This window comes from Macaca fascicularis, chromosome 2 (genome assembly GCF_037993035.2).
Source record: "Macaca fascicularis isolate 582-1 chromosome 2, T2T-MFA8v1.1".
Taxonomy (NCBI): domain Eukaryota; kingdom Metazoa; phylum Chordata; class Mammalia; order Primates; family Cercopithecidae; genus Macaca; species Macaca fascicularis.
In genome coordinates, this window is record NC_088376.1 from 145,722,294 (window position 1) to 145,735,238 (window position 12,945).

General features: G+C 37.7%; 1 protein-coding gene across 7 annotated transcripts in view; it reads left to right on the forward strand.

Moving 5' to 3' along the window:
- GRM7 (glutamate metabotropic receptor 7) overlaps nucleotides 1–12,945 on the forward strand; it is a 902,635-nt gene that overhangs the window by 595,943 nt on the left and 293,747 nt on the right. For all 7 annotated transcript variants that reach the window (XR_012431374.1, XM_045384769.3, XM_045384772.3 and 4 more), the window contains exon 6: nucleotides 11,362–11,562. Coding sequence is in view for 6 of the 7 variants with exons in the window: in XM_045384769.3 (XP_045240704.1) it covers nucleotides 11,362–11,562 (201 nt within the window). In the remaining variant the exon portion in view is untranslated. The remainder of the gene's footprint in view (nucleotides 1–11,361; nucleotides 11,563–12,945) is intronic.

Sequence of the window (12,945 nt, forward strand, 5' to 3'; positions counted from 1 at the left end):
CAAACAGGGTCTGGAGTGGACCTCAAGCAATTTCAAACAGACCTACAGCTGAGAGTCCTGACTGTTAGAAGGAAAACTATCAAGCAGGAAGGACACCTACACCAAAACCCCATCAGTACATCACCATCATCAAAGACCAGAGGCAGATAAAACCACAAAGATGGGGAAAAAGCAGGGCAGAAAAGCTGGAAATTCCAAAAATAAGAGCGCATCTCCCCCGGCAAAGGAGCGCAGCTCATCGCCAGCAATGGATCAAAGCTGGACGGGGAATGACTTTGACGAGATGAGAGAAGAAGGCTTCAGTCCATCAAATTTCTCAGAGCTAAAGGAGGAATTACATACCCAGCGCAAAGAAACTAAAAATCTTGAAAAAAAAGTGGAAGAATTGATGGCTAGAGTAATTAATGCAGAGAAGGTCATAAACGAAATGAAAGAGATGAAAACCATGACACGAGAAATACGTGACAAATGCACAAGCTTCAGTAACCGACTCCATCAACTGGAAGAAAGAGTATCTGCGATTGAGGATCAAATGAATGAAATGAAGCGAGAAGAGAAACCAAAAGAAAAAAGAAGAAAAAGAAATGAACAAAGCCTGCAAGAAGTATGGGATTATGTAAAAAGACCAAATCTGCGTCTGATTGGGGTGCCTGAAAGTGAGGGGGAAAATGGAACCAAGTTGGAAAACACTCTTCAGGATATCATCCAGGAGAACTTCCCCAACCTAGTAGGGCAGGCCAACATTCAAATCCAGGAAATACAGAGAACGCCACAAAGATACTCCTCGAGAAGAGCAACTCCAAGACACATAATTGCCAGATTCACCAAAGTGGAAATGAAGGAAAAAATCTTAAAGGCAGTCAGAGAGAAAGGTCGGGTTACCCACAAAGGGAAGCCCATCAGACTAACAGCAGATCTCTCGGCAGAAACTCTCCAAGCCAGAAGAGAGTGGGGGCCAATATTCAACATTCTTAAAGAAAAGAATTTTAAACCCAGAATTTCATATCCAGCCAAACTAAGTTTCATAAGTGAAGGAGAAATAAAATCCTTTACAGATAAGCAAATGCTTAGAGATTTTGTCACCACCAGGCCTGCCTTACAAGAGACCCTGAAGGAAGCACTAAACATGGAAAGGAACAACCGGTACCAGCCATTGCAAAAACATGCCAAAATGTAAAGACCATCGAGGCTAGGAAGAAACTGCATCAACTAACGAGCAAAATAACCAGTTAATATCATAATGGCAGGATCAAGTTCACACATAACAATCTTAACCTTCAATGTAAATGGACTAAATGCTCCAATTAAAAGACACAGACTGGCAAACTGGATAAAGAGTCAAGACCCATCAGTCTGCTGTATTCAGGAGACCCATCTCACACGCAGAGACATACATAGGCTCAAAATAAAGGGATGGAGGAAGATTTACCAAGCAAATGGAGAACAAAAAAAAGCGGGGGTTGCAATCCTAGTCTCTGATAAAATAGACTTTAAACCATCAAAGATCAAAAGAGACAAAGAAGGCCATTACATAATGGTAAAGGGATCAATTCAACAGGAAGAGCTAACTATCCTAAATATATATGCACCCAATACAGGAGCACCCAGATTCATCAAGCAAGTCCTTAGAGACTTACAAAGAGACTTAGACTCCAATACAATAATAATGGGAGACTTCAACACTCCACTGTCAACATTAGACAGATCAACGAGACAGAAAGTTAACAAGGATATCCAGGAATTGAACTCATCTCTGCAGCAAGCAGACCTAATAGACATCTATAGAACTCTTCACCCCAAATCAACAGAATATACATTCTTCTCAGCACCACATCGTATTTACTCCAAAATCAACCACGTAATTGGAAGTAAAGCACTCCTCAGCAAATGTACAAGAACAGAAATTATAACAAACTGTCTCTCAGACCACAGTGCAATCAAACTAGAACTCAGGACTAAGAAACTCAATCAAAACCGCTCAACTACATGGAAACTGAACAACCTGCTCCTGAATGACTACTGGGTACATAACGAAATGAAGGCAGAAATAAAGATGTTCTTTGAAACCAATGAGAACAAAGATACAACATACCAGAATCTCTGGGACACATTTAAAGCAGTGTGTAGAGGGAAATTTATAGCACTAAATGCCCACAAGAGAAAGCATGAAAGATCTAAATTGACACTCTAACATCGCAATTAAAAGAACTAGAGAAGCAAGAGCAAACACATTCGAAAGCTAGCAGAAGGCAAGAAATAACTAAGATCAGAGCAGAACTGAAGGAGATAGAGACACAAAAAACTCTCCAAACAATCAATGAATCCAGGAGTTGGTTTTTTGAAAAGATCAACAAAATTGACAGACCACTAACAAGAATAATAAAGAAGAAAAGAGAGAAGAATCAAATCGACGCAATTAAAAATGATAAAGGGGATATCACCACCGACCCCACAGAAATACAAACTACCATCAGAGAATACTATAAACACCTCTACGCAAATAAACTGGAAAATCTAGAAAATGGATAATTTCCTGGACACTTACACTCTTCCAAAACTAAACCAGGAAGAAGTTGAATCCCTGAATAGACCAATAGCAGGCTCTGAAATTGAGGCAATAATTAATAGCCTACCAACCAAAAAAAGTCCAGGACCAGATGCATTCACAGCTGAATTCTACCAGAGGTACAAGGAGGAGTTGGTATCATTCCTTCTGAAACTATTCCAATCAATAGAAAAAGAGGGAATCCTCCCTAACTCATTGTATGAGGCCAACATCATCCTGATACCAAAGCCTGGCAGAGACACAACAAAAAAAGAGAATTTTAGACCAATATCCCTGATGAACATCGATGCAAAAATCCTCAATAAAATACTGGCAAACCGGATTCAGCATCACATCAAAAAGCTTATCCACCATGATCAAGTGGGCTTCATCCCTGGGATGCAAGGCTGGTTCAACATTCGCAAATCAATAAACATAATCCAGCATATAAACAGAACCAAAGACAAGAACCACATGATTATCTCAATAGATGCAGAAAAGGCTTTTGACAAAATTCAACAGCCCTTCATGCTAAAAACGCTCAATAAATTCGGTATTGATGGAACGTACCTCAAAATAATAAGAGCTATTTATGACAAACCCACAGCCAATATCATACTGAATGGGCAAAAACTGGAAAAATTCCCTTTGAAAACTGGCACAAGACAGGGATGCCCTCTCTCACCACTCTTATTCAACATAGTGTTGGAAGTTCTGGCTAGGGCAATTAGGCAAGAGAAGGAAATCAAGGGTATTCAGTTAGGAAAAGAAGAAGTCAAATTGTCCCTGTTTGCAGATGACATGATTGTATATTTAGAAAACCCCATTGTCTCAGCCCAAAATCTCCTTAAGCTGATAAGCAACTTCAGCAAAGTCTCAGGATACAGAATTAATGTGCAAAAATCACAAGCATTCTTACACACCAGTAACAGACAAACAGAGAGCCAAATCAGGAATGAACTTCCATTCACAATTGCTTCAAAGAGAATAAAATACCTAGGAATCCAACTTACAAGGGATGTAAAGGACCTCTTCAAGGAGAACTACAAACCACTGCTCAGTGAAATCAAAGAGGACACAAACAAATGGAAGAACATACCATGCTCATGGATAGGAAGAATCAATATCGTGAAAATGGCCATACTGCCCAAGGTAATTTATAGATTCAATGCCATCCCCATCAAGCTACCAATGAGTTTCTTCACAGAATTGGAAAAAACTGCTTTAAAGTTCATATGGAACCAAAAAAGAGCCCGCATCTCCAAGACAATCCTAAGTCAAAAGAACAAAGCTGGAGGCATCACGCTACCTGACTTCAAACTATACTACAAGGCTACAGTAACCAAAACAGCATGGTACTGGTACCAAAACAGAGATATAGACCAATGGAACAGAACAGAGTCCTCAGAAATAATACCACACATCTACAGCCATCTGATCTTTGACAAACCTGAGAGAAACAAGAAATGGGGAAAGGATTCCCTATTTAATAAATGGTGCTGGGAAAATTGGCTAGCCATAAGTAGAAAGCTGAAACTGGATCCTTTCCTTACTCCTTACACGAAAATTAATTCAAGATGGATTAGAGACTTAAATGTTAGACCTAGTACCATAAAAATCCTAGAGGAAAACCTAGGTAGTACCATTCAGGACATAGGCATGGGCAAAGACTTCATGTCTAAAACACCAAAAGCAATGGCAACAAAAGCCAAAATTGACAAATGGGATCTCATTAAACTAAAGAGCTTCTGCACAGCAAAAGAAACTACCATCAGAGTGAACAGGCAACCTACAGAATGGGAGAAAATTTTTGCAATCTACTCATCTGACAAAGGGCTAATATCCAGAACCTACAAAGAACTCCAACAAATTTACAAGAAAAAAACAAACAACCCCATCAAAAAGTGGGCAAAGGATATGAACAGACATTTCTCAAAAGAAGACATTCATACAGCCAACAGACACATGAAAAAATGCTCATCATCACTGGCCATCAGAGAAATGCAAATCAAAACCACAATGAGATACCATCTCACACCAGTTAGAATGGCGATCATTAAAAAGTCAGGAAACAACAGGTGCTGGAGAGGATGTGGAGAAATAGGAACACTTTTACACTGTTGGTGGGATTGTAAACTAGTTCAACCATTATGGAAAACAGTATGGCGATTCCTCAAGGATCTAGAACTAGATGTACCATATGACCCAGCCATCCCATTACTGGGTATATACCCAAAGGATTATAAATTATGCTGCTATAAAGACACATGCGCACGTATGTTTATTGCAGCAGTATTCACAATAGCAAAGACTTGGAATCAACCCAAATGTCCATCAGTGACAGACTGGATTAAGAAAATGTGGCACATATACACCATGGAATAGTATGCAGCCATCAAAAAGGATGAGTTTGTGTCCTTTGTAGGGACGTGGATGCAGCTGGAAACCATCATTCTTAGCAAACTATCACAACAACAGAAAACCAAACACCGCATGTTCTCACTCATAGGTGGGGACTGAACAATGAGATCACTTGGACTCAGGAAGGGGAACATCACACACTGGGGCCTATCATGGGGAGGGGGGAGGGGGGAGGGATTGCATTGGGAGTTATACCTGATGTAAATGATGAGTTGATGGGTGCAGCACACCAACATGGCACAAGTATACATATGTAACAAACCTGCACGTTATGCACATGTACCCTACAACTTAAAGTATAATAATAATAAATAAATTAAAAAAAAATGAAATATGCCCTGACTTTCTTTTCAAAGCTCTTGTAATATATTCATTTACTATTTATTAAGGCATTTATCATTTACAATAGATCCAAACGGTAATATTTAAGTTAATTATATGCTGTTACTACTCAGGACTTCATCCTCAAGAAATATTTAAGTTTGAGGCTTTACATTCAATAAAATTATGTAATGCAAAGTCTAAAAGCACTGCCAGCACAAGGGTACACAGCTTCAGATCAGAGTTTCCAAAGAAATCACTTCAATTAATATTTGAAATAAAAATTTCAATTATTCATTGCCTTAAAAACACATGAGGAGCCTTATGCCAGTTTTTCAAATCTGCTGAATCTTTCTAGCATCTGTGTGTCTCAGTGTACATTAGTAAACATCTTTGATTTGTTTTCTCACCTAACAATAACTCCATCTCTCTTTCTTTTGGTTTTCCTTTTGAAACACGACTTTTTTTTTTTTTTTTTTGAGACGGAATCTCATTCTGTAGCCCAGGCTGAAGTGCAGTGGCACAATCTCAGCTCACTGCAGCCTCTGCCTCCTGGGTTCAAGGCAATTCTCCTGTTTCAGCCTCTTGAGTAGCTGTGATTTCAGGCACGCGCCACCAGCCCGGCTAATTTTTGTATTTTTGGCACAGATGGGGTTTTGCCATGTTGGCCAGGCTGGTCTCGAACTCCTGACCTCAGGTGATCCACCCACTTCAGCCTCCCAAAGTGCTGGGATTACTGGCTACCGTGCCCGGCCAGGATTTTTTTTTTTTTAATTAACAATTTCAAATCCATTATATCTTTCATTTTCCATATCTTTTTTATCTTAATAATTTGCTGATACATTTTATCTAAGGCATATATTCTGAGGAAGCAGTAAGCTGAAATGGGCAAATTAAACAGGTATTTCAAAGAAAAGATCTTCCCCATGGCGTGACCATTAGAAATTCTGAAAGTGAAAGAATTTATGGGTTATTCTTATGTAATGCAACTGACAATTAATTCAACAGAAGGTTAAAAGAGTGTGCCTTTTAAAGATAAATACTGGACTCTTTGGGCAAAAGTAATAACAGAGGAGAAAATCAGGAGACTTGAAAAGGTAAGCTTTGCATACCAGAGAGGAAAAGGATAATGCTTCAGAGTTCTCATTTTATCTAAACTGCAGACTCTTTCCTAGAAAACGTGATGAAAAGGACGAACTTCCTCCAAATAAAGAATATAATAATGTCTCATTAAATCACAGAGATCAAAACAATGTCCTGTTAATGGAGCATTAATTGAAAAAAAGCTGCTTTTTCTTTGGTCCACTTCAAGCTATGTTTTTGAAAATATTTCTTAACACTGTATTTCAGTGTGTGTGTGGGTGTGTTTAATGCTAGTCCCTTAGAATTTTGTAAATGGATATATGAATAAGAAGTGTTGTAGTTAAATAAACCTGGAAAATATTGACGATCAAGCTTTAGTAAGTGGCTGAACCATTTCATGTATTACTTGGAAGACCTAGTGGAGGGTGATTTCAAGCTTGGCTAACTCACAGTTCAGTTGCATTTTCACTTCCCTATCAAGTATTTACCCTGTTGTCGTGGTTTGCTATCATTTCTTCAGGACAACAAAATAACTAGAGTAGTTGCAGGGTGTGTGGACAGGGTGTGGTGTGGGAGATTTTTGATACAATTGACTAATCTCTTCATAAGAATAAATAAACTTTCTCAGAAGTTCTCCAGCAAACTCTTTCTTTATATCTCATTGGCTAGAATTGTATCCTATCCCATGTTCCTACAACAGTCCTTGCAGAGGAGATTGGATTGGCTTCGACAAATCAGGATTAACTCAGTGAAAAGTCCAGAAATCCTCACTCCCATTGGTGGCCTCCGATATCTGAACAGAATCAGATTTCAGTTGGGAGACAAGGAGTAGGGATGGTATATGAGCAGTCAAAGACTCTGAGATTGGCAAATAATTGTGACTGCCATACTAAGGAAAATAAAGCTTAAATCCTTTTTATGAAACATAAACTTGTCACTTCTGATTTTGTTGATATAAGGCTACATTTTCAAGTCCTATTAGCTCCAAAGACAAATTTAATGCATAAGTCTTCTCAGAGCCTTTAATACGTTAACATACCTGGAGACTCTCTGAGAAAGGGATAAAGCCTGCAATGTTTCACAGATAATAAAATATTTTATTATGTAAAATAATGCAATTATTTTTCAAGGCATTCTTTCCAGGATGATTGTCTTTATTAGTATAGTTTGGAAATGGCTCCCCTCAATTATTAGTCTGAACCTATTTCATAGTGTATATTTTATAATGGTCAAAATGCCTCCAAGATTGCCTTTTCTAAGTTCTATAAAAAATAAGAGAAATTTATAAAGTAGCAGGTTATAAAATTAATACTAAAAATGAATAGCCTTATAAAATAAATATAGTAAAATGGTAATATTAGAATTTAGTTAGTGGGTTCACTCTAAAGTTCTTTTAACCTTGCTCTATGTTTGAAATTTTTCATAACAGAAGGTTGGAAAACAGTAAAACAGCCACAACGTAGCAAAGAGTAGCTTTTATATATACGATGAAATACCAATAAAACGATTCATGAAAAATAACACCACACTTATAATAGCAAAAATGAATAAAACATCGTGGCTAACTTTGCAAGAAACATTCAAAACCTGTATGAGAAAACTTTAAACACTATTGGGAGAAGCAAAACTAGACTTGAGCAAATGAAGGTACAGATAGGAAGATTCAACCTCAGCAAGGCTTCTGTTCTAGGCGAGTTTATTTTTAAATACAACGAAAACCCGATAAATGGACCACCACGTTGCTAGATTTTCTTTCTGAAGATAATGGTTAATAAATTTTATTGGAGGAAATAAATTATTCAGAAAAATCTTTAAAAATCAACAAATCTGGCACAGAGGGGCTTGCTGTATCAGTTATTAAAATATGTTATAAAGCCTTTATAAGTGAAACTCTGGTTTGGTGCATGGATTGAGAAAGTAAACCATGAAGCAGATTTTAAAAATCCGTAAAGGGACCCAGTCACATGGAAATTTAACATATAGTAAAGGCAGAACCTCAAATCAGCAAGAGAAGGTGAACTGTCATATATTGCAATAACTGCATAGCTATATGGTAAAAGATAAAATTTTGATTAGTTTCTCACATTGCATAACAAAATACATTCCAAGTGTGTCAAATATTTAACTTAAAAAATTATATGAGTACTAAGAGAAAACGTGGATGAAAACTTCTGTACTCTGGAAGTGGGCTCACTTTTTCTAACCATGATTCAAAATCCAGATGTATTAAGAGAAAACTAAATCAATACATTTTATTAGAAAAAAAGAATAAATTTTTTTTTGAAAAAAGATACCTAATAGAGGTAAAAGAATAATGACAAACTGGGAAAAATATTTGCAACTTAATCTCAAAGAGTTAATATATCTAATTAATTTTAAATACAGAAGAAAATGGCCAGTAATTTTTTATCAGAATTGACTTGTTTATGAACAGTTTACAAAAACAAGAAACAAGTTGCATCTTTCCTTATGAAAGAAACTCAATTTCCTTTATAACAAGAAAAATGCAAATAAAAACACAATGGGGTAGCATTTCTCACGTACCTGATTGACGCAAATTAAAGTTCAACAGCATACTCTGTTGCTGAGGTTGCAGAGAAACAAATATTTTCATCCATTGCTGGTGGGACGGCAAAATGATGCAATCCTTTTAGAGTGCAATTTGCCAATATATATATAAAAAAAATACACATGAATTTACCCTTTGACAAAGCTCCTCTACTTCTCAAAATTCTTCCCCAAAATACTCAGGCAAAAACTGAAAAACACATACAGGTATATGCAGAAGGCTGTTCTATACTTTTCAGACTATTAGTTAGACATGATTGTTATTCTAAGAGTGTTATCTGTATATTATGGGATAAAGCAAATGAATAATCGTAGCGATATCATTGAGAACCAAGATTTTCCTTATGAGAGAAAGGAAGTAGAGATTTAAGAGTGTCAAGGTTAAGCAAAAACTCTGTAGTCCTGAATATGAATGGGAAGTAGCTGCATAAATTCATGATAAATTTTATCTTTTTTTAAAAAAAAATCCTATACTATATACACTGAAAAACCCTAGATCCGGTGACAGGCAGTGAGCATAAAGTTGATTTGGTATTTAAATGAGATACATATAAAACACAGCTCTCTGGCATATGAGATATTAATGGTGCTCTGAAATGGAAAAATACAAATTCAAGTAAATTTGGGAAATTCTAAATTTCCCTCTTGGAGACTACATTTTATGTATAATGTTAAATGTTCTGGAAAAGTCTCTCCGTGAAGAAACCTAAAACTTTTTAGCACAGTGGCTGTTGGGAAACCTTCGTGTGTTTTGCAGGAAAAGGGGTTGAGGTTGTAGAGCTCTTATTGTTTCTTCACTACACAAATGTGCCATAGAAAACAATTTGGAAAATACTGATGTGAAAGTGAAATGCAATTTGTGGATAATTATTCTTCATAGAGGGACAGAGGTCTGGAGAGAGCTGCTGGTGTCATGTACTTAATGAATGCATGATTTAATGCAACAAGTGTTATTTAATATCTGCTAGATGCTAAATGCTATGTTCAATGGTGGGGATCCAAGGGTAAAAACAAGAAAAATGTCTTGGACACCTGGTAGAGCATTAAAATATGATTCTATTGACAATGCTATAAGCAAGTTTTGAAATGTTTTATGGGAATGTTGAATTGCAATTGAGTGCCTCAGTGTGACAAACAGTTGGGAATTAAGTATGATGGTGGAAGCAAAGAGGAAGGATCTCCCTGGCAAAGTAAACAGCATGAGGAAAGATAGTTTAACAGCAACAATAGTCACACCTATGTGGAAGAATAAAGGAAAATACCCGGGAGGCAGAGCTTGCAGTGAGCTGAGATCTGGCCACTGCACTCCAGCCTGGGCGACAGAGCGAGACTACGTCTCAAAAAAAAATAAAAAAATAAAAGAAAAGGAAAATAAATGTGAGAGGGTAGGCAGGGCCCAGGTAATGAGAAGAATGTGGGCTTTGGGGTCTGACAAGTCTGGGCCATCATCATTGCTCTACTTGTAAATGACCTTTGGAAGGTGATTTAATCTCTATAAGGCTCAGCTTTCCCATCAGTATCATAAGGATAAAAAAAATTACCTCACAAAGTGATGATGACATAAAAATCCCACATCCACAGCTTTCAACACAGTGTGGGGACTTAGTCAATATCAGTTGTTACCATTATTAGGCAGATGGGAGCAAAATGATAAATATCCGCTGTTACCAGTAAAAGGGATCTGGATTTAATCTGTAGGCAGTAGAGAGCCATTGAAGGATTATTAGTGTGGGAATGGTGGGACTAACTTGATCGTTTGTAAAGGTGAATATGGAGGAATGAATGGATGAAAGGAGACATGAGCTTTGCACCTGATGGAAAATGGTAGGAGGCATAAATAGGCCATTGGTGGAGTGTTTGAAACTCTTCAGTATTTCACAGGTAGAACTGCTAGAATTTATTAGACTTACATATGTGAGAGCAGGGATTGTGAAAGAGAAGAGAAAGAAAACTGACATCAGTGTTTCTAGCCTGAGCATCTGAATCTCCAGTAATATTAACAATTGAGACAGGCGACAGTTGAGACGGTACAATAGGTATGTAGAAAGTAATGAGTTCAGGTGTGGAATTTAGTTTGTTTTCTGTCATTATCCATTTGGTCTTTCTAGAATAAGCAAGCTTTTCAGACTTGAGTGTGGCAACCCAGCTTCTAATCTCAAAGATCCTTTTATTCTAAGTGACCACTATATTTTGAATAGCAGGTAAGGTGTCACAAAGTACAATACTACAAACTATTAGAGAAATCTAACGTGGTAGCTGGATATGGATACCAGCTGGCTATCACATGGTAGGCAAATGTGGCTTGAATTACTGTAGTTGTCGAAGCAGTGTTTTCTTTAAGCATAATTGAAAATTTACTTTTAAATTTAGACATTCTACTCAATGCCAATTTGTGTGTGTGTGTTTCTTGTTTTAATGTGCAGGACAGGAGAGAATTGGAAAAGATTCCAACTATGAGCAGGAGGGTAAAGTCCAGTTTGTGATTGACGCGGTCTATGCTATGGCTCATGCCCTTCACCACATGAACAAGGATCTCTGTGCTGACTACCGGGGTGTCTGTCCAGAGATGGAGCAAGCTGGAGGCAAGAAGTTGCTGAAGTATATCCGCAATGTTAACTTCAATGGTGAGTCTCCAAAAATCCATCCTTTTTGGAATCCTAAGTGTTGGCATTCTGTTTCATAAGTTTTAAATTTTTATTATGATTTGCTTTAAAATATGTGTCAAAACTTGCTTGATTATAAAACTTTAAATGACTGAATCAATGCATGAATGAGCAAATGAATGGAAGAATGAATTACAATATATTTGGGGGTTTATGGTTTGGTCTCGTTTTCTTGAAATAGAGATTTTTTTTTTTTTGCACACAGCCAAATTCTTCTTTGGTGAATTCAGGTGGGTATGGGATGGAAGAGGAAGGGAAAGGAGCAGTTGCTGTAGGTACCTCTGAATATGGAAAAACTGAAGCCATTTTTCCTCTGCTCACATACCACAACAAGAATTCACATAGAAGACTTCCATGACCAAATGTCAGGGGAGAGGTTTCCCCCACACACCAAGCTAGCAATACATTCTGCAATGGACATAAGCTGAGTGTCCTCTACTTCAATTCCTACATGATGTATCTGGCATGCTGTCAAGCCCCACAAGTTGGAGGCTTGGTTCCCAAGACTCCTCCCCTTGCCACTTCCAATGACAGTGGCAAACCCTAGGTTGCTTTGTCTGTGCTTCCAATGGGCTGGCTATAAACTGGAGTTTTGACAATCCTCTCATCAGGTTTGATTAATTTCCTAGAGCAACTCACAGAACTCAGTAAAACACTTACTTAAATCTATGACAAAGGGTATTTTAAAGGATACAAATAAACCTCCAGATGAAGAGATCCATAGGACAAGGTCTGAAGGGGTCCTGAGAGTGGGAGCTTCTGTCCCCATGGAGTTGGGGTGTGCTGGCCTCCCCTGCACGCGGATGAGTTATTGCTTACCTTCCTGTCAGGCTCCCTGTGTTCAGCTCTCTGAACTTTGTCCTCTTGGGCCTTTTATGAAGATTTCATTGAATAGGCATGATCGACAACCGTGAAGAAATGTGATTGGACACAAAGGATATACTCTAATACTAATAGGCTAAGCAGTGATACCCAGCAAGGCCTGTCTGTCCACATCTTTCTTGGTCTATCTGTGCAGCATTTTTTCCTCCAGGATATGGGACAGGACCGTTCTAAAATGAGGGTCTGATGGCCTGTTAACAGAAAGGTGGAGGAAGGTTAGTATCCTACCTTAGGTTGGTAGAAGGAGGGCAGGAGAAATTCGGAAAGAGAAATTGTTTTCTGAGGCCTAAAGTGCACCAACATTATAACAAAGGTTATGGTAATTATGAGCCGAGAACCGTAAATGAAAAGCTACGCACACACACACACACTTATAAAGTAACATCAGAATACTCAAGTTAATAGAAGTAATGTTTGTAATTTGCCACATCAACCATGTTTCAAGTTCTAAACTTATTTCTC